This window comes from Artemia sp. Qi Xiang Cuo, chromosome 8, assembly GCF_049724085.1.
Source record: "Artemia sp. Qi Xiang Cuo chromosome 8, ASM4972408v1, whole genome shotgun sequence".
Classification (NCBI taxonomy): Eukaryota; Metazoa; Arthropoda; class Branchiopoda; order Anostraca; family Artemiidae; genus Artemia; species Artemia sp. Qi Xiang Cuo.
Window position 1 is genome coordinate 11,063,541 of NC_142801.1, and position 23,779 is coordinate 11,087,319.

Here is a 23,779-nt window from a genome sequence, read left to right on the forward strand (position 1 = left end):
CACATTAGTAATTACATGGGTGTTAGGGATCAAGGGCGGATCCAGTATTTTCTTTCGGGGGGGGGGGTTACTAATTTTTGCTCAGTTTTCAACTAATTTTACTGATTTTTACCTAGGTTTTACTAATTTTCGAATCGGTCAAAAATTTCGGGGGGGGGTTCAAACCGAGTAACCCCCCCCCCCCTGGATACGGCCTTGTTAGGGATACTTCCCAATGGAAAACAGTGAAATTCATATTCATAACTATCGAAAAATCCAAGCCTAAGCAAACAATTTTTTTTTCTTTGCCCGGAAAATCCTTAAACTACCAAGTACACTAAAAATGGAACATGATTCTTTAAACTGGCTATTTTTTTTATTTTTTTTTAATCCCACCTCCTCTCCTCTCAGTGGCACTAACATTAAAAAAAACTACTTTTAAACATTACAAAAATCTAAATGCCACCTACACTCTACATTTTACTAAAATTAGCGGCCAAAGAGTGGTCTTCGCATTATTGTACTTCTACTAAAATAATTTTTAATCCATATTAACAATAAAATAAAATTCTCTCCCGCAGAGAGGACGTCCTCCCTCCACAGGAAGTCCCCGCTTGCGGTGGCCACTTACAACAACAGACAAAATTTTCGCAAATTCCAATTCTTCAAGAAGCCGCTACTTAAAAAAAAAAAATATATATAAAAAATATCCCAATAAAAAATAAATAAAAAAACCAACAAAAAACCCAAAAAAAAACCTCTTTTACATTATCATTTCAGCTTATTTTTACAACACACAAAAATAAACACACTAATATTTACGAAAAACAAATAAGCTGAAATGACCACCAAACCCCATTTTTAAACTTCATTTATTTCCTTTTTTCCTATTTTTTCTTTTTTTGGCTGCTAATTAAAAAAGAAAAAAAAACAATTATCAATAATTTTCTTTGAACTACCTTACTGGCAACGCTGTTTTCTCACTCACTCACGCAAAAAAAACTATCTCTTACCAATAAAAAACTCAAACTCTCTCCTCTACTTACTTTCTCACTCTCTTTTTCCACCCACCATATTTACAAAAAAAAATTCATAATTCAAAATAAAAAAAATACTCTCCACTCATTTCTTATCTTCAATAATTCCATTTTCTTCTCAATTAAACTCCTAAAACCCTCTAAACACACCACTTTCTTTTCCTTCTACTCCACACATAATGACACATATTTCCAATAATATAACACAGATAATTTTTCTTTTTCACTTCCAAATCAGAATTTATGTCAAATTTCACCAGCTTCTTCTTTTCTTCATCACTTTGAACTTTAATTTTGCACTTTTCACTTAAATCAAAAACAAACTGAAAATTCCCTTATTTTCATTACACTTGATGAACTCGTGGTCTAAACCATCTTCCACTACTTCAAAACAAAAAGAGCATTTTTTATCTTCATTTCTCAGGAAACGTGACACTCTATTTCGGTAAGGCAAAATCATAAATTGGCTATGAGGAAACCAGGTACTTAATTTTTAATGAAATTAAGTAAAAAAAGTTTTTTTTTAACTGAAAGTAAGGAGCGACATTAAAACTTAAACGAACAGAAATTATTCCTTATATGAAAGGGGCTGTCCCCTCTTCAACGCCTTGCTCTTTGCGCTAAAGTTTTTTATTGTTTAAAAAAAATAGAGCTGTGAGACAGAGTCAAACTTTAGCGTAGAGAGCGAGGTGTTGAGGAGGGGACAGCCCCATTCATATACAGAACAATCTCTGTTCGTTTTAAGTTTCAATGTCGCTCCTTACTTTCAGTTTAAAAAAAACTTGTTTTTTTTATTTAATTTCTGAACGTTTTGAATTAATGCAGCTTTGATTTTGGCTCACCGTATATGAATAATTAAAACGAAAATTGCATATTGATATTACTTTTATATGATTTTTCGTACGATATGACAGATACGATACAATAGAATTTTGTTCGATCACAAAACCCTAAATCACAAAGGCCGTTTAATTAGAATTAATCAAAAAAAACTTTTTCCACAAAATAAGTTTTTCAAAGAAAAGTAAAGAACTCCATTAAACCAAAAATGAGCAAAAATAAAATCAAATAATCTTACAAGCGTGAAACTACCACAAATCGGTATCGATAAATAAATGAAACCCAAAACGAACAGAAATTACAATAAATACTCGAGTCAAACTCAAAACGAGCAAAAATTAACATGAGTAGGGATCAAAACCCCTATGCCTTTCCAAGGCCAGAACATAATTTGTACTTTGCTGAAAAAATATAAATGTTTTTACTTTTATAACTTTAATAAATCAAATAATATTAACATTTTGATTAATAAATATCAGTATATGTATATTAAACAGACAATGCACATTCATTTGTATTTTTTCAGTTAAGTGCAAATTATGTTCTGGCCTTGGAAAGACATAGGGGTTTTGATCCCTGTGGCATAGGCATTTTGGTTAAAAACTTATTTTGTGGAAAAAGTTTTTTTTAAATTAGTTTCTGTTCGTTTTATATTGACATAGTCTTTTCAGGGAAAAAGAGAACAATACTTTCAATTTTTTCATTTTTTTTTCAGAATTTTTAGTTTGGCCTGCTATTTGTATACTGGAGAAAATTTTTCAGCAATTTTTAGCAACATATACCCTTTCAAAAATCTGGAAACAAATACTAGTGTTTAATTTAGTTCATACCTTCTCTAGTTGACCTGAAACAGAAAACTTGGTACCATTCGCCAAAAAATATATTTACTTTCTTTGATAGCTTGGATAGTTTTTAAACATAATGGGTAAATGGGAGGGTGGGCGTGGGAGGGGGACTAGTCGACCTCCAGTTACGTTCGACTATTAAAAAGGGCATTAGCCTTTTCTATTTTCAATCGAATAATCCGTTTTTGAAGTTCCTAAGACAACTCCTTCGATACGAAGTGCCCTGGTCTAAAGGAAAAAAAATACATTGTACCCACATCGATCTTTACTATAAAAATGTCAAGCCTTCCAATCACTTTCGACTATTAGGGCACACTGAAAGGGCACTAGGTCTTTTAATTTCCAATCGAATGAGCCCTTTTTGAGTTTCTACTACAACGCTTTCTATAAAACCTTATATGCACCCGGGGTATAAATTACAACCCTCACCCTGAGGGCTTTGAGGGGGGATTGTCATCCTCAAAGACCTAATTTCCAGAACTTTCAACTACGTTAAACAAAATTGCTATCTAAAAATTTTGATTGGATGTGTTTGGGGAAATGATGGGCGTGAGAGGGGCGTTAGTTGCTCTCCAATCACTTTCAAATATTAAAAAAGGCACTAGCCCTTTCAATTTCCAATCGAATGAGCCGATTTTTGAAGTTTCTGCGACAAGGTTTTCTGTAAAAACCTTATATGCCCCAGGGCATAACTTACAACCCTTGCCCTGAGGGCTGTTAGGGGGTTGTCATCCTCAGACATAATTTCTGGACATTTCAACGGCGTTGAACAAAATGGCTATCTCAAAATTTTGGTTCGATATATTTGGGGAAATGGTGGGCGTGAGACGGAGGTTACTTTCACTCCAATCCCTTTCGACTACTAAAAAGGGCACTAGCTGTTTCAATTTTCAATCGAATGATTCCTTTTTGAAGTTTCTACGACAACGCTTTCTATAAGAAAAAACCTTATATGCCCCCAGGGTATAACTTACAACCTTCCCCCTGAGGGCTGTGTGGGAGTGTCATTGTCAAAAACACAATTTTTAGAACTTTTAACGAAGTTGAACAAAATGGCTATCTAAAAATTTTGACTGAATTTTTTATTGGCAATAGTGGCCGTTAGAGGGGTGTTTCTGTTACTCCAATCAGTTCCGAATATTTAAAAAGGCACAAGCCCTTCTAATTTCCAATCGAATGAGCCCTTTTTGAAGTTTCTACAACAAAAATATCTATAAAAACCTTATATGCCCCCAGGGCATAACTTAAAACCCTTGCCCTGGGGGCTCTAAGGGTGTTATCATCCTCAAAGACCTAATTTCAAATTTTTTTTAACTACGTTGAACAGAATGGCTATTTAAAAATTTTCATTGGATGTGTTTGGAGAAAAGGTGGGCGTGAGAGGGGGGATAATTGCCCTCAAATCACTTTCGACTATTAAAACGGGCACTAGCCCTTTGAATTTCCAATCGTATGAGCCCTTTTTCAATAGCTTTTAATAAAAACCTTATATGCCCCTAGGGCATAACTTACAACCCTTACCCTGAGGGCTGTGGTGAGAGTGTCATCCTCAAAGATATAATTCCCGACCTTTCAACTACTTTGAACAAAATGTCTATTTTAAAATTTTGATTGGATGTGTTTGGATAAATGGTGGGCGTGGAAGGGGTGTTAATTGCCTTCCAATCACTTTTGACTATTAAAAAGGACACTAGCCATTTCAATTTCACATCAAAGGAGCCCCATTTGTATTTTCTACGACAAAGCTTTCTATAAAAACCTTATATGCCCCAAGGGCATAACCTACAACCCTTGCCCTGAGGGCTCTGGGGGGGGGCTATCATCCTCAAAGACCTAATTCCCAGATATTTAAACTACTTTGAGCAGAAAGGACATCTCCAGGTTTTGACTGGGTCTTTTTTGAGAGATGGTGGGTATAGGAGGGGAGTCAGTCGCGTTTCACTTAATGCCTACTAATCAATAGGGCGCTAGTTGCTTCGAATTTCAATCAATTAAACCCTTTTTGAAGTTTCTGCGACAACGCTTTCTATAAAAACCTTATAAGCCCCAAGGGAATGACTTACAACCCTTGCCCTGAGGACTGTGGGGAAGTGTTCTCCTCAAAAAGATAATTTTTATTGGGAAATCAACTACGCTGAAAAAAATGGCTATCTCAAAATTTTTATTGGATGTGTTTAGGGAAATGGTGGGCGTGGAAGGGGTGTTAGTTGCCTTCCAATCACTTTTGACTATTAAAAAGGGCACAAGCCACTCCGATTTCCAATCGAATGAGATCTTTTCGAAGTTTCTACGACAACTCCTTCGATACGAAGTGCCCTGGTCAAAAGAAAAAATAAATAAATAACTAATACATTGTGCCAACATCGTTCTTTTCTTATGCAGCACGATTGCGCTGCCTATGATAGATAGCTCTCTTGAAAGTACTAAAAAAAACTTTAGCGTAAAGAGCGAGGTATTGACTAGGGAGCGAGCCCCCGCATATAAGTTATAATTTCTGTTCGTTTTAAGTTTTAATGTTGCTCCTTACTTTCAGTTGAAAAAAATTTGTTTTTTCTATTTAATTTCTGATCGTTTTTTTAAATAATGCTGGGAAATCCTGCTCCCCCTTCATAGAAATATCCCTTCCCCCATGAAAATACCCTCCATTGAAAGATCCTCTTACGTGACACCCTCCTCTTACCCCTCCCCCCACCAGAAAATCCCTCCCGAAAACATCTGTATACTTCCCAATAACCAATAGTATATGTAAACAATGGGCAAAGTTCATAACTTGCAGCCCTTGCCCTGCGAACTGTGGGGGATGAAGTCATCCTCAAAGACATATTTATTAAAGTTCCGACAATGCTGAACAAAATGGCTATCTCAAAGTTTTGATCAGGTGACTTCGAGAAAAATTAGCGCGGGAGGGGGCCTAGTTGCCCTCCAATTTTTTTGATAACATAAAAAGGGCCCTAAAACTTTTAATTTTCGTTCAAATGAGCCCTCTCACGATATACTAGGACTACTGGATAGATACGATCACCCCTGGAAAAAAAACAACAAAGAGGCATCCGTGATCTTTCCTCTGGCCAAAAATAAAAAATTTCAGTTTTTTTTAGATAGGAGCTTGAAACCTCTATAGTAGGGTTTTCTGATACGCTGAATCTGACGGTGTGATTTCCATTAAGATTCTACTACCTTTAGGGGTGTATACCCCTTTTTTCGAAAATAAGGCAAATTTTTTCAGGCTCGTAACTTTTGATGGGTAAGACTAAACTTGATAAAACTTATATATTTGAAATCAGCATGAAAATCCATTTCTTTTGTTTTGCTCCTTACAGTTCGTTACCACGAACTGTTTGAAAGACCTCCATAATTATGCAGTTAGGTAGTTTTAGGCTTAGCGGGCACCAAGTTTGAAAATAGGGAATGAGTATGAAAAATCAGCAGAAAATGAGCAAAAAAAATATTTTTCTGCTCTGCAGAACACTCGATAAAGTTTACAAGAAGGTGAAGGCACTAAAGGACTTGATATATGTATCATTTTTTGAGCTAAAACATATGTATTTGTTCGATATGGCATACTTTGCGCCGGCTTTCAAACGGAGATGTCGTTCAGGGTGGACGCTCTTTTTTTGCGCTTTTATGGCCACAAATAATTGCTACAACAATTTTCGGTTAGCTTGCAGAAACATAGTTAGTAGCCAACAAAATTTGGTACGAACAATTCGTGGGATCTCACTAATTGGGCGGAGAATTCAAAAATGGAACCTTCGAATCACAGTTTATATAATTATCCAGTATAATCATTCCATATCTCACCCATTATAAAAACCCGGACCGAGGTGCAAGTGCTCCGAAGAACGTAAAAACATAAGCGGCATTAGATCTTTTCACGGGTAGACAAGTCAGACGCGAAACAATCTGAAATAAGTGGAAACCCGCTATTACGAATAATGCACTTTGTAATCATTTCTCATTGATATACGCAAACACACTTTTCGCACCGAGAACCAAGACCAGAAATGATCTGCGATAAACTTACTGGATAATTCTATAAACTGTGCTTCGAATGTAACCAGTTCAGATTTGAAACAGTATTTCTAACCTCAAAACAAGCATATACACAATAAAAAACTATTATTTCTCAACCGCCCTGAGTTTGAAGAAATCTGCAACTTTAATTTTATTCTTTGATTTTTTTTTTTAATTTGGTGCTCAAAATCCATCAACGATTTTCTCCAATGACAAACAGAATTGTTAGAGAATTGTCAGAATTTCTAGTACCAACTTTCTTTCAGCTACCAAAAAAAAAATTCTACATATTTTTTAGGACGACAGGTAGACGGCACCTTCAGACGGCACTTTTAATATTTTGATGTGTAACATAAATTCTTTTTCATAGTACCCCTCCGCGACACATATGTGCGATGGGAAAGATGAACACAAGTCAAGGGAGATTAGTAAAATCCAAAGATTAATATCATCACGATCAGAAACTCCTTACACGGGGTTGGATTTTGTATTCAAATAAAAACGGCAGAACCAGAACATGGCCAACTTATCAATGATCGCTTGTCTTCTTGTAGCGATTTGACCCTTCCAGGTAATCAATTCGTGAATTATGTGACACAGCATGAGGCAGGGAGCAAGGGTGATTTTTTGTCTATACTTTTTACAGCCTTTCGAACAGACCTCCTTGATTATACCCCAAACAGATTTCGCTGAAGGTTGGATACTTTCGGTACTAATATAAATATGTACCGCAGTGATAAATGACTCTATTTTGAAGCCATAACTCTGTCAGAAGCCCAATTGAAAATGGGATTGTTAGTGTTCGGGAAAAACAAGAAAAAATAATTGAAGTTAAGTGATTTTAGTTCTTACTCAGTTTCAGTAGAATGTGTGACTTTTTTCTACAGTTACTGAATACTTCTCAAAAACACCAACTACAGTAGAAATTTGGAATATAAAATATTCTAAATATATATACAACTAATAAAATTAATTAGGTTGACAATAAAACTAATGAAAATTACTTGTTAATTTTAGAGATACAGTTTGAGCGTCACTCACGTTGTGTCAAAACTATTTAAATTATGGGCTTTAAGCCCAAGCTTTGCTGGACACGACCTAAACTCGACTCTATTTTGGGTTAAATCTCGACCCAAGAGCGATCATACAGCAAACATCCTAGAAGGTCAGTCAGCCATAAATGAGCCAGAAGCCCAATTGAAAATGAAGTTGTTAGTCCCCAGTAGTTTAAGCTGTGGTGCTGTAATTGACACGAGGTCAAACTATGTAGTGGATGGGCATTAAGCTGGGCTTTTCTTAACACGACCTCACCTCAACACTAATCGGAATTCACTCTCGACTCAAAACAGATTCTGTATAACAAAAAAGGAAATATAAAAATCTAGACAGGCTGTTGGCCAAATGTCTGATGGAAGCATATCTGAACGGGAAATTGTTAGTCTCCAGTAACAAAAAAAAAATTATAAAAAATATATAAATAAAATAAAAAATGATAACGATAAAATAAGTATTATCAAGGGAGCCAGGCTAGTAAGCACGCGTTTGTTTTACTGGGCACAACCACGGAAAAACGAGTTAGAGCTTTGGTGCCTTAATTGACTTGAGCCAAAACTGTCAAAAGGATAGGCTATAAGCCCCAGCTCTGCTCAACGCAACCTGAGTTCAACTCAAATTCAAATTGAGCCCCGAAATAAAACCACTCCAATTAAAGATGATTTACAAATGGGTTCTTTGAACGATACGATCCTTGTCATTCAAAGTTTTGGCTAATGGCAAATTTAGCCAGATCTTGCCGCTTCCCAAAGAGTGAAGCGACTAAGTGGGCTTTATAGGTTTTAAGGGAACCTTACAGATTCCCTTAAAGCCTATTGTGTAGGCACATGATCATGGCAGCTTCGAAACTGACTTTAATATTCGAAGAAGGTTTGTTTCTTATGATATTTTTCATAGGGTCAGGCTGCTAAAAATTTATTGCATGTTACCCCACTAGTTAACCTTTTACCTAGACCTTCCCCTACAGTTGTGCCAGTTGAAATTGTTGTAAAGTCTCTTCCTGATTTAAATTGTGTTAAAAGATTAACCTAGCTGTCAATATCTTTGTTGTAACACAGTTTCAGCTTGTCACGGAATCCAAGTGATTTCCTTGAATTTATGTTTAACCAGTTGTATGAAAGGTGATTAGATTCCTAGAAAATATTCATAAACCTGTAGAAAGACAAGTAGTATACCCTTAGATAGGCAGAGTCGAACTTATCTATTATTAAATAAAAAAACAAGTTTTTTTTAACTGAAAGTAAGGAGCGACATTAAAACTTAAAACGAACAGAAATTATTCCGTATATGAAAGGGGCTGTCCCCTCCTCAACGCCTCGCTCTTTACGCTAAAGTTTTTTATTGTTTAAAAAAATAAATTTGTGTGACCGAGTCAAACTTTGGCGTAAATAGCGAGGCGTTGAGGAGGGGACATCCCCTTTCATACACGGAATAATTTCTGTTCATTTTAAGTTTTAATATCGCTCCTTACTTTCAGTTAAAAAAAACTAGTTTTTTTGTTTAATTCCTGAACTTTTTTGAATTAATTTTATTTTGCATGTTAAATTTGCATATTAATTTTATTGTTTTGGCTAAATGGCTTTCTCGAAATTTTGTTATGAGGTAACTTAAGAATTAAGTTACGTAACGAACTTCTATACTTGTATGTTTTTATTACGTATATTAGGGAGTTTACACCTCGCTCTTTAAGCTTAAGTTCGAATTTTGTTCGAATCACAAACCCCTGAATCACAAAGGCCGGTTAATTAGAATAGATAGCTCTTTTGAAAGTACTAAATAAATCTTTAGCGTAAAGAGTGGGGTATTGACTAGGGGGCGAACCCCCTCATGTACGTAATAATTTCTGTTCGTTTTAAGTTTTAATGTTGCTCCTTACTTTCAGTTGAAAAAATTTGTTTTTTTATTTAATTTCGCATTGTTTTTTAAACAATGCTGGTAAATCCGGCACATAAGAATGTCCCTTCCCCCACGGAAGCATCCTCCATGGAAAGATCCTCCCCCAGCCCCCCCCCACCAGAAAAAAATTCCTCCTGAAACGTCTGTATACTTCCCATTTACCAATACAATATGTAAACAATGGGCAAAGTTCATAACTTGCAACCCTTCCGCTGGGAATTGTGGGGGATTAAATCATCCTTAAAGACATATTTATTAGATTTTCGAAAATGCTGAACAAAATTTTGATTGGGTGACTCTAAGAAAAGAATTTGCATGGGAGGGGACCAATTTGCCCTCCAAGTTTTTGGGTTTCTTTAGAACGAAACTAGAGCTTTTAATTTTCTTTCAAACGAGCTCCCTCACGATATTCTAGTGCTATTGAATCTGTACGATCATCCCTGGGAAAATAAAAGAAAAACAACGATAAAACAAATAAACACGCATCCGTGATCTTTCTTCTGACAAAAAATACAAAATTCCACATTTTTGCAGATAGGAGCTTGAAACTTCTATAGTAGGGTTCTCTAATACGCTGAATGTGATGTGATTTTCATTAAAGTTCTATTACTTTTAGGGGCTGTTTCCCCCTTTTTTCGAAAATAAGGCAATTTTGATGGGTAAGATAAAACTTAATGAAACTTATATATTTGAAACGAGCATAAAAATTCGATTCTATTGATGAATTTATTTGTATCAAAATTACGGTTTTTAGAGTTTTGGTTACTATTGAGCCGGGTGACTCCTTGAATACAGTTCGTTACTACGAACTGTTTGATACACAATATAAGTGTGTTGTTTTAGCTATGGCTTTGAAATAAAGAAAGACTTTTTATATGAAACATCTATGGACTTGAATATCTTGCTCTGCGAAATGGTATACTAGTTTGTAAGCACCATTGGATGGACTCGATCAACTATTTAACAACAAAAGAAAAGCTTACATTGTTTTAATGAAATCAAAAGATATATTTATTCAGGGATACCCTCCCACGGGAGACCATTCCAAGTAGTTGTAAGGGCCTTACAGAGCATTTCTTCGAGTACCTAAAGCTTGTTCCGGTACCTGTTAATTATACGGAACACACTCAAGAATTTCGGTCTCTAAGATCTGACAAAAACCGTTTTGCCTTTCGCAATCGGTTGTGATTTGGTTATTCTAAAAAAAAAAATAGTGTAGTTATATTTTAATTAATTATTTAATATATACAGGTGGTTAGGGTTTAGGTTATATTATTATTAGGTTATAATGTGTTCTGCGTGGCCTGCTTTCCATAATTCTTTGTGGTTTTTTCCATAATTTTGTTTCTAAAGCATTACATTACGATCATATTTTGGCATATTTCATTAGGATTAACCTAACTTTACTTCTTAGGTGTGTCCCATATAATTAACAAGCAAGTTTCATCTTTTTCTTCTGCTTATTTCGTTTTCTTTTTCTTTGTTTTCTACTTGCATTCCCAAGTAGAAGTACGGCAGGTAAAAATTCTCAAATGCAATAAACTACACAATCGCTCATGGCTTCCTAAACATGCTACATTTGACAGTTATGCAACTCAAATAGTAATTTATGAGTAAATATTTGAAAAGGTTACTCAGTCACCTCAATTTTTTTTACTACAATTTTGATAAATGGACAATCAAAACTTATATGAACACCGTCAATTGTCAGCATATATCTGCTAAACAGACCCATAAAATGAATTGTTGTTTATTAAACTGTTGAAAGCTTGTTTTTGGCCAAACCTTGTTGTCATGGTGTAATTGCGAACATAGTTTACATGTTCGTATGGTAATTGCAGCGTAATATATGGTTACTTTAGTAGTAAAGTATTGTTTTACCTAATTGCCTCTAACAAGAATGTTTGTATAATTTTCAGCGATTTAACTTATTGGCCAAGTTAAATCGTATGAATAAAAGGTTATAATTTGTAAGTGTGGTAGTTGTGTCATGCGTTCCAAGGATAGAGGGGGGAATTTAAGTTTGCAAGTAAGTTCTTAGCACGTGGGTTTGCAAATATTTCTAATTGCTGACAACACAAGGAAGGAAATCACGAGCAAAGCTATACAATTTGCAAATTATTCTAACATTCTGTTTTGTGTAAAATAATATTTATATTATTTGAAATATATAAAATCTATTGAACTTCATCCCGTAGAGTTTACTGAAAGCATATTAACAATTTAGCAAAATGAATAAATACCAAATTTACATTTATGTTGTTAAATTTGTGTCTGTTCGTTTTATTTATGATGTGACGATGCAAGAATTTCGGTATAGGGAATGAAAAAAGTTAATTGTTTTTTAATTACTTTGCGTGTAGTTGATACTCCATGTCCTCTTGGAGCTTGCGATAAATATGTTGTAGACCAGAGATTTCCAAAACGTGGGTCGCAACCTAGCATCGGGTTGTAGGAAAATTTTGCTGGGTCAGGAAAAGAAATTGCAAAAAACGCGGAAAAAATTGTTTTTGCTTAATTTTTGCAACAGCTACACATATGAGTAGTGGTATATGTATTTTTACTCTTTCGCACAGCTTTATCACCTGTGAACGCGCGTTCGACTGCGTTGGGCTTTTAGCACTTTTAATAAAGCTTTCTATTTTAATTAAAGGACCACTGTGTTTCAGTAGCCGTTCTTATCAATTTTGACAAACAGTCAATCTTTAGCGTAAACAGCAGGTTATTGAGTGGGGGAACCCCTTCATATACGGAATACTTTATGTTCGTTTTGAGTTTAATGTTGCTCCTTAGTTTCAGCTAAAAAAAACAACCTTTTTTTATTTAATTTCTGATCTTTTTTCAAATAAAGCCGGGAAATCTGGCTCCTCTTCCCTAAATATTCTCCCCCCCCCTCACGGGAAATTCCTTCGTGAAAATTCCTCCCGTGTAAAATACAACCCCATAAAATTCCCTCCATATAGTTCCATCATCGCTGAAACCCCCCCCCCCCCGTATAATTTCTTGCGGACAATTCAGCCTGAAAGATTCTCCTTAGCATACTTTCATTTGAAAAAGACTTTAAATTCTAACCGTTTTCTCGATCACTCCGGAAATCCCCCTTCCGTCGAAATTACTTCCCGGAAATCCAAACACGCTGAAAATTTCTCCTGGACAATTCACCCGGGACATCTCCACTTGCAAAATTGAGTTGGTAAAAAGAAAATAAGACAATTAAAAAGAATTTCGTAAAGGAATTCTGTCAAATCCCCCTAGTGTAAAATTTCACTTCTTGAAAATTCCCCCCCCCCCGGAAGTTTCCCTCCCCAAGGAAAATTCTCCCTATGGAAACCCAGGCTAAGCAGAACTAAATAAGCTATTTTTTTATGTTTTTATTGATATCAAAATTCCGTTTTTTAGAGTTTATGTTACTAATGAGCCGAATCAATTCTTACTTACAGTTCGTTACCAGGAACGGTTTGATCCATCCATTGTTCAGATTAAATGTTTTTAGACGATTTGCCTTCCCAAACAGCATCTATGCTTATTGCCTGATTTTTTCTTCATAAAAAAAAACAAAGGAAAAAACAAAGTTTAATTCATTTACAAAAGTTTCGAATGAATACAGCTGTTCATTTTCCGATTACTTAAATTATTCTTATATAATCTTATTGAAGTTTTTGTGTATGAAAATGCAAAGAAATAACCTGATATTATTGAAAATGCTGTTTGTAAATAAACGGTTCTTTTATAAGGCGGGTATAAAAAAATTTTTAAGCTCATACCAGGCCATGCTCAAAAAAGTTTGAGAACACTTATGCAGGCAGTAATGAAAAATTGGTAATTAAAGACAAGAAAAAGCTGCCTAAATTCTAACCTGGATTTTGGTACATAAGGAACTGTAATTAATGAATCTGATATAGTATGGGAAACTTAGGTTTTATGATATTGAGCTTTTACATGTGTTTTTTTATTAATTATTTTTCATTGTGCTCAAGTATTTGCGAAAAAGACTTAGCCTAAATTTAAAATTAGTAACTTCAAAAACCCTTCAGTACCCAATTTGACCAGCATCAAACATCATTAAAATTGTGACACTATTCAAATCGTATGATTGTATTAAAAAACTGATCAGAGATACAAAAAGTATCTTTTAGTGATCTTTTAGTATCTTTTAGTGACTTCATGAGTAAATCATAATATATCTTCCTAACGGCTGAAAGCATGACGCAAGAAGCCATGAACAAAGCAAGATTTGAAGATGAAGAAAAAACAACCAAAAACAAGCTTAAATTACAATTGCACATCGACATAATGCAATCAATTTTTTGTATCTTCAAAGGTTCTTAACAGCTTTTTACATGAGAACGTGCTAGTAACAGAAGACAGGCTTATCCATCAATTTAATCCTAATGGTGCAAAAGTTGTACCATTAATGGTGCAAAAATTACTCTCATAAACCCTGTAGTAGCGCTTTTTCTAATTTTATAACTATTCTTATTTTGCTAGGCAATGATTTCTGATTATATATGCTATAAACGTTGATTTTTGGTTTGGAATTTGACGTGATAAATCAAGGGGTTTCATACTGGCATTCATAGGTGTTCATAATGAGTGCGTTTGGACCTTGGATTTTAGTTGACTAGAGAAGTGGTTCTCAAACTGTGGTACGCGTACCCCTTGGGGGTACGGAAAATGTTTTAGGGGGTAAGCGGTCAGCCAACAAAAAATAAAACAATCCTTTAACTCTAGGACTGGCAATTGTATTCATATTTTAGCTATAGTTTACTTAGTACTGGTAACTGAGAAGGGGTACCTAAAATATTTGTGGGTAAAAAGGGGTACAGTGTTTAATTAAGTTTGAGAACCACAATAACTTCAAGCGTAAAACCCCCCGTAGTCATCACTACTGATGACTATATATATGACTATATATGATGACTATATATATATATATATATATATATGTATATATACTATATATATATATATATATATATATATATATATATATATATATATATATATATATATATATATATATATATATATATATATATATATATATATATATATATATATATATATATATATATATATATATATATATATATATATATATATATATATATATATATATATATATATATATATATATATATATATATATATATATATATATATATATATATATATATATATGTATATATATAATATGCAATGCATTTTCATCAATATTTTTTCTTTTAAATCCACTCAAATATATAGAAACGAATTGGTGACGCATTTACTGATTCCCAAATTCAAAATACTATTTTAGCAAACTAAACAAATTGCTTCGAAATTACCAACTGACTCTTTAAAAGTTTTATTTGGGAAAAAATGTTCTATAATTTTTTATTTTTACCGAATTGCAATTGGAATTATAAACACATAAACAAAGAGCTCACTCTATAAAAGAGATACTAGGGATATTCCTATAAGCCCAATTCAGGGGTGTCCCGAGGGAGGGGGCAGGGAGGGGCGCCCCCCCCAAAAAAACTTTTTGGCTTTCGGTAAAATTTTCAGCGAAGGCAAAAATTTCGGCAGAAATTTTGCAAAATTGGCCGAAATTTAGCAACATTCTTGATTTTGGCATAAAATTCGACATAAATAAGGTAGCAATTTCGTAAAATTTATGAAGATAACCCCCCTCCCCCATATAACATGAGCCTCAGGACGCCCCTGGCCTAATTTATGATGACTTAATACAAAAAGAATCAGGTAATCCTCTTCCTCGTTTTAAACCAAGATCCTTTGGTAGCATTAATAAAAATAAGGTTAGTAGACAAGCTGCTTTAATCGCTAGGAACAGAACTCTTGAATAGCTTTTTCAATTTTTAATAGTCTTTCATTTCTTCTGGCTTGGTTTTTCGTTTTTGATTTTGTTCCAATATTTCTTCTGCTTTGTCTAGCGTTCACTTCAAAAGCTCAGTTTTTTTTTTCAACTTTGCCTATTGTTTACATACACTATTGGTTATTGGGAAGTATTAGGGATTTTTTTGTGGGAGAGAGAAGATTTTCTGTGGGGCAGAGGCAATTTATATGGTCAGAATTTTTCGTTTGGAGGAAAGTTTCAGGGGTTGAGCTTTATATAAGAAATATTACAGGGGGGAGGGGGTAGACTTGCCAGAATTCATATAAAAATTTATTCATTTCCGTGGAAGTCGGGGATGGAGTTGAAATTTTTGGTTGTGTTAAGAAGGAAGGGGAAAGGGGTAGGGTAACCTCAAATTTTGTGTTGGGGGGAAGTACTAAATATATTTTCGCCTCTAACCAGCCTAGAAGTTTTTGCACCCTCAGCTGCTATGCGACTTAGAATCAGTTCATGGTTAGGTAGTGAGATAAATCATAAGATTATCAACATAGCACATGCGCAGTATATTGGGAACGGCTTGAGACATCATGTTGAAACTTTCAAGAGCCGTTGGGACGTCAATTGAATCTCAATTTTTTTTAGATTCACTTCCCCGGAATAGTCTTTCATTGCTTCTGGCTTGTTTTTTTTTTGCTTTTGTTTCAATATTTCTTCTGCTTTGTTTAGTGTTCACTCCGAAAACTTTTCTTTTTTTCAGCACCGAGGATAGTTTGGCGGAGGCCTTGCCAAAATATCCTTTTTGTCTTTTTGTTCCATTTTTTTTCAACTGGCAAAAAGTCACCCTCGTTTTCTTGGTTTTCTTATTTATTTTTGTATTTTATCGTTCTCTATCAATTGCTGATATGCTATTTTGATATCCTGGATACGCATAGTTCCTTCAGAGTTGCCCCTGTCCCCTCCTTTTAGTAAAGACCCATCTGGAGCCCCTAGGCGGCTTATGGTGAAATGGAAGCAGACGGGTCTCGTCGTGATTGCAGCTTATCACCCGCATGACTGAAGATGGATCCATGTGGAATAAGATCTTATCCAGAAGATCTTAGGCCAAGAATATTTACCAAAAGCTTTGGCCCGTGATCGGTTGACACTTGAAAATAAGCTTCGAGTGGAAATAACCTCAAGAATAACCTCAAGCTATTTTGATATCCTGGATACGCATAGTTCCTTCAGAGTTGCCCCTGTCCCCTCCTTTTAGTAAAAAATTTGAGATTCAATTGACGTCCTAAAGCCTCTTGAAAGTTTCAACATGATGTCTCAAGCCGTTCCCAATGTACTACAGATGTGCTATGCTGATAATGTTATGATTTATCTCACTACCTAACCATGAACTGATTCTAAGTCGCATAGCAGCTGAGGGTGCAAAAACTTCTAGGCTGGTTGGAGGCGAAAATATATTAAGTACCTCCCCTCGACACAAGATTTGAAGTCACCCTACACCCTTCTCCTTCCTTCTTTACGCAACTAAAAATTTCAACTCCGTTCCCGAGCTGTGCCAGAGAAGTTGTAGATATGGTATTTTGATAACCTGGATGCACAAACGGTTTTTTTATTTAGCTCTACCCTCTTTCCTAGGTCATAATTCAGTGTCCACTTATCCTTTCTCTCCTGCACACTCCTAAAAATTTTGTACATGATACACCAAACCGTCCCCGAGATATTACAGATTTGCCTAGACTATAAGTCCCATATGGGCATATATTTCAAAAAACATTTTGAGAATCAGAGACAACAATTGTTTAGGCCCTTATTCCTTATTTATTAGAATTATTTATTAGAATATATTAAGAATTTCCTTATTTCAGGATACAAAACTGGGGGTTCAATCGCCCAGCTTCTCTTTTCCTTTCTCCAATAATGTCTGAAAGTTCCAACTTTATCCTCCAAGCTATTGCAGGGATTAAGTAGGCTATGACTTCACTATTAGATTTCATTTCATTTCGTCTTGGGATTCATTTGTTCATCCACACCAGTATCTATCATCTTTATATTTGATACGATTATTCATTTTGATTTCAGTTCAATGTGGGTTTCATTTATTCATTAATACTGATGTCTGTTCATTTTAAATTTCAATATGACTTTATTTACTCTTGTCTTAGGTTTTAGTATTGCTCTTTACTTTACTTGAATAATTATTTTTGTTGCAATTTTTTTTTTTTTTTAACTCATATACAAGTAAAGAGGGTTCGTACTCCCATAAAGAGGGTTCCTACAGCCTCAATCCTCCGCGAAGCATAATAATGTGCCTTTTATGTAAAACATTTAATTGAAAAACAAGAGAAAAAATAACCCTGGATTACAGACATTCACATACATTGTTATTATGGGTGGGGGGATCATAAAAATATATTTAATAACTTGAACAAGAAGTAACCAGAAATTCAAGAAAATTTTGTTAGGAGGGGCTATTCCGTAGCCCTTCCCCCTAAACAAGTCCCTAATAAAAGAACTGTAAATAAGTTTTAAGTAAATGGTAAAATAATATTGTACTGCAGGAACTTAAGGGAAAACTGCCCTTCTCTAATGTTTGGGTGTCTTTTCTCATTTTATGATTAAATCACTCTTTACTTGTACAAAAAACGTTTTTAATTTACCAACCTTCAAACTCAACAGCTTCATCTGCTTATCTATTTGTCATGATGTGTCTATTGTCTGTCTATTGACGGGAAAAAAACATTTTGATTACATACGGTTGAGGCTATTTCAGTTTCGAAATTGGAGCTCTTTTATTTATACCAGAAATTCTTATTTTCTTTGAATTTTTTTGCCCGAAGTCGCTGAACATTCACAATGAGCTTTGGTTACACCACCGAGGGGCTGCTCACTTTCTAAGATCGCTTATGTTAGATGGCTCACACTTCACGTAGCGTGAGTGAGGTTCACGCTATGTGTGCCAAACGTAGTACGAAGAGGAATGGCAGAACAATCGGCGCTTCGAGATGTAAACGAGGTGTTAGAGTGGAGGTAACCCCTTGGGGAGCATTGGCTAAGATTGAAAACTGAACAATAAAAAAAAAAAAAAAAAAAAAAAAACAACTGAAAACAATACTACATACAATACAACGTTAAATAGCAGAGCCTTGGGGGAAGAAAAAGGCAATAATAAGAGTAACATTTCTTCATAAATAGTTTTTATATTTGGTACCATACTCCTGTATTATTCAGAACACACTCGATAAGTTTGCTGAATATAGATAGCTATCTTTTTTGTTTTCTTTATTGTTTTGTTGTGTTGGTGTATTTTTGCCACCCCCTTGGACAAGTCTCTACTTCTTGGGGTGGCTGCTAAACTGATGTTAAATTGGTTGTTTGTTTAGAATAAATCTCTCTCACTCTCTCTCTCTGAATGTACGATCTATGTAAACTGGTTTTATATCCACAAAGACAAATCACGGGTCACATAATGCATTGGGCTTGTATAATTTGGGCTATATATTTGCAAATTAGAGAGGCCGAGCGTGTTTTGATGTATGTTTGTTTTGAATAATACAAGAGTCCCTAATATTTTTTTTAGGCAAATATTTCACGGCCTAAGTAATAAACACTTGTAGGGGAGGGCAAGAGGAAGTGGGGAATACCCCTCTGATAAACCGAATATTAGGAAACAAAGTGCAAAATATAGTATTACCATTACTCCAAATAAATATAATTTTCCGGTGAAAAAACTATTATCTCAAGACTTTCCCTATCAGATATAACTTCTGTGATTCATTTTTCCCATCATACAAGGCCGTATCCAGGGGGGGGGGGTTACCCGGTTTGAACCCCCCCCCCCAAATGTTTGTTTGACTCGTAAAAACTTAACAAAAATGGACGTAAACAAATTTGTATGCGTTTCTTGAGGTTTTTTGTGTAACCCCCCCCCTAAAAAAAAATAGTAACCCCTCCCCCCCAAAAAAAATCCTTGATGCGCTTCTGCCCTCATAACTGGCAAAAGAGTAAAGTTTGTAAAGATGATAAATACGTAACATTACTTTTGCATTAACAAATTTGTGACGAAACTCAAAATTTCAGTTTTAACGAAAATACTGTAAATAGCGTACAGTTTGAGACACCTCCCCTTCTACCAAAATGTTAAAACTAGAGGAAAGGTTATCTGAATAAACAGACTGGGAATGTACTTTTCTGGAAAATGACCCCCCTTCCCCTTCACAATATTGATAATGACCCAGGTTCTAGACCATGGAACAAATCAGAGGATGTTTAGAATTATCTAGGGACAATACTGAGCTTTTCAAGCATCAAGCACTTTCTATTTACCATGCTCCAGTAAACCCGGTTCACCCCTCAATAAGTTTTTGCTTTAATGTGCAGCAAAACATGCTTAAATATTTTGCCTTTTAAGTCCGATCAATTGTAGCATTTCAAAAAGTGTTACATTGCACAAAACAAATTTTACACCAGAAACAGATTTACTGAAATTGTGTTTCTGGTTTTTTTACTGTTTAAGGACCAGCTGTTTGTCTAAGAAAAACTACTCGGGTATCCAAGGTACACCAAGGTATCTAAGGTACACTCAGGTATCTAAGATACACTAAGAGAAGGTTCATATTAAAGATCCCATTTTCACACTGTTTTTGTGATTGATGAACATGAAATAACTAGGCAAAAGAAAAAAAAACTTCTAAATGTCATGACAACGATATAAGAAAATAGGTTATACCCATCGATAAAAATTCATTAGTTTAAGAGGGTTGACTGTAAATCTAAGCTTTCGAAAAATTTTAAATAATGCTTTCAGTGTTTATATTAAAAAGAAATGAGAAATGAGAGATAAATACAGCAAAACGACTATGGGTATATGTAACAGTCAATGGCAAGTTTCGACCTCCTTGAAATAAATCATTTGCATGTGCTTGATAAGACTTATTCCGTGGCCCAAACCGTCACGCTTCTCACTAAAATGAAATTTTTTATAGGGGTATTGGTCAATTATTACGAGCACGAGGCCCTCACCGGGCCCCTCACCGGGCTAAACTGCAATGCCATTTCTACCAAGTAATATAATTTCTTAAAATAAATTAAACCCCTTAATGACATCCGATTATAATATAAGTAGCAGCATATCCAAAAATGAAGATCAAAGTTAAAAAAGGTTGTTTGCCAAATAAGAGCCATATATATTTCAAATATACAATTATAGTATTATACTCCTTAAAAAAATTATGAAACAGGAATATGTATATTGCTTTAAATTATCAACTTCACTCCATGTCAAGTTGGTGTGAAAGCACTTTGAAAGCTGATTTTGTTTAATTGGTTAATATTCATTTTTTTGTCATTTTCGACTCGCTCGATTTTAAAAAATTTGCATTGCAATTAAAAAAAATAAAATAAAAGAAACAAACATGTAGAATAAAGGGATGGGAGGGGTGGGAAAAAGTGGAAATTATAAGTGATTTAGCCGAAACTTGAATTGATTATGTCTTTAAAAACATTTAATGAAGGAATTCTTGTAAAAAAGAAGGGATACATTATATTGTTTTATCACCTTACTTTGTAGAAAGGAAGTGAAACTGTGAGGTCACCAAGGGCTACACCCCTCAGTGACTGAATCTCAATGACATTCCTGCCTAGAAATCTAATGAATTTTGAAAAAAAAAACATCCATGGCTTGAAGTAAGAAGAGATATGAAAAAACCAAGGAAAAGCATAAGTCAGGCAAATCTAAATTGTAAAAAAATAGAATACACAAAGCGGAACAAAAAGACTGGCTTAAAAAAAACGGTACTTGTGCACTAATTGGTACACACGGCTATAGACTGCATCAAGGAAACCAGACACGAAACCCGCAAACGGGTACTAGCAATAGAGAAATGGAATGCAAAGCGTCGTTTTCATTGCGATTACAATATTGAAACTGTTGTTTTTTGGGGGGAGGGAGAGGTACCTAGGTTAGGTTACGTATATAATATATGCTATGCTTTACCCACCACCACCACCAGCACCCTAATGTGCAAATATGTAGCCCAAATTTGTTTCTAAACTATTATATATTCACCCTATTTTTTTATTAGCATTAACCAAACTTGACTTCTTTCGTGTGTACCATTTAGGGCACAAGTACCCAAAAAACTAACGAGTCACCTAATTACACCAACAGCAAAAAGGCAACTGAAAAATAAATCTTGATATTGAATGAATAATTAAACATTCCTTTGAGAATTTATTGTATCCAAGTCACTTATATCAGCAAGTCTGTTTCCAGGTTTATAATAAGTTTCTTAATTTGGACCACCTGCCTGAACATTTTCCACACTACTTTATATGGGAGTGGTTAAAATAGTGTCATCCAAATACAATCATTTTTTTATATTTTGTTTTGCGTATTTTATCTAATCTTACCTAAAACTTATCTAATTATCTAATTTTATCTAAAATTTTGGTTTGCGTATTTTATCTAAAAAGAAATTTTTGTTTCTTTTTGGACCAGGGACGACTGAACAGAGCTCTCGTCCGAAATATTTAAATTAAATTCTTGCTCTTACCGGCTGCTATTTTTTTCGCTGTTATTTTCGTCGTTGGCAACTAGAAGGGACAGTATGTACCTCGCCTGTCTCCTTTACAAGTAAATGGAACAGGAGGGCAGTTGCCGCCTAGATTACCCCCCCCCCCCATTAAATTGTGAAAAATACAATTTTTAATATTTTCATTGAAAAAAACGCCGTTTTTGGGTTACTGTCAATAAAAAAAAATCGATATTACACCAAAATTACTACCACTAGGTTCTGAAAAATTTCTTTGTCCCCACCCATTATATACGTTTTTGTGAATTGACACCTTTGCTCCTTTCGTGAGGGGCCATGCTAGCGAAAAAAAGGCTATGATACCTGAGCATGTTTTTCCATCATTGTCAAGCTGAAATCCCTTATAACAAGAGCATACTGCTTGCCCTTCCACGACCTCACACTGCTGATCGCATCCAAAATCTTCACAGACATCACTCTGCTCATCAGCATATGCAATCAAAAAACAATAAATTGCCCAAAACAAAACTGTTGACCGCTTATCCATCTTAATCAATCATAGAGTCACTTTCATGAACTGAATTGTTAGTTCTTAGGACGTTCTCAACAACTACCTTATACCGTAGCTAGTTAAGAACTCAACCCGTGTCTACCCGCGTTGGTGGCCAGTTAAAGGTAACAACTCCAAAGGCTGTAGGAAACAGCAAAGAAGTGTAGTCTACCCCCTTCAAATTGGTTATCAGATACTAACTTCAAGAAAGATTTATCGGTAGATCATGGAATGCTGGCTCTAAAGTAATGAGTAGTCTCCCATTGGGATTTTGTTCATTTTGTAACCAAGTAATTGAGAGAAAAGGTTTACATACTTGAAGCCATTTTAAAGGAAACCGACGGTTCTAAATTAAGAACAAGCAGTTAAGTACTTAGCATTTATACCTTTATTTAAAAAGGAAAGCAAAAACAATTTTGTCGACAAAAGGAAATGGAATTATATATATATATACATTACTGAATGTAAATGTTGTTTTAAGGCGATTTTTAAGCAGGTTTGGGGGAAATAGAATCGGTGAGCGTGAAAGCCCCCGTTTAACTTCCCTTGCAATTGAACCCATTTAACCCCGTTCAACTGAACCCCCATTTAACTCAACTCCTGTTTAATTCAACTCCGTTTGACTGAATCCTCGTTCAACTGAACCCCCTTTTTACTCAACTCCAGTTTAATTCAACCCCCGTTCAATTCAATCCCTTTCAACTCAGCCCCCGTGCAACTGAACTGCATTTAACTGAACCCACGTTCAAGTAAACCCCCGTTTAAATCCACTCTAACGCAACTCAACCCCCATTCAACTCGCCCCATGTTAGACTCAACTCCCTTTTAACTCAACCCTCATGTAACTCAACTCAGTTTAAATCAAGCCCTGTTTGACTCAACTCAACCCAAGTCCTAAGAGTAAGTTAGAACTAGCACTGATTAAAAACTCAAAATTTACTTCTCGCTTCAGTTACTTCTCAAATATTATAATTAGCTTATTTTAAAACATGTGCATGGGAAGGAGGGAGGGACGTTGAAGGAGGGAGGACAGGAAGGAGGGATGGAGTAGCTTTTTCTCTGATCGGACTTAGATTTTAGTAGGCAGTTGTCTCTAGTGTAGGAATACGCAATAGCGAGAAAGAATAGAAAGAAAAATTGAGAGGTATAGGGAAAGCACCAAAATTTTACGTCTTAACAATTTTTCCTGAAAAAAAAGCTCTAAA

General features: G+C 35.0%; 1 protein-coding gene across 2 annotated transcripts in view; it reads right to left on the bottom strand.

The window, feature by feature from the left end:
* Positions 1-22,670, bottom strand: part of LOC148949155 (uncharacterized) — a 160,020-nt gene extending 137,350 nt beyond the window's left edge. The window contains exon 1 of one of the 2 annotated variants that reach the window (XM_089093210.1): positions 22,388-22,670. In XM_089093210.1, coding sequence (XP_088949336.1) covers positions 22,388-22,571 — 184 coding nt within the window. In that variant the 5' untranslated portion in view covers positions 22,572-22,670. The remainder of the gene's footprint in view (positions 1-22,387) is intronic. The other variant, XM_089093209.1, reaches the window with a different exon arrangement.
* Positions 22,671-23,779: the final 1,109 nt, after the last annotated feature.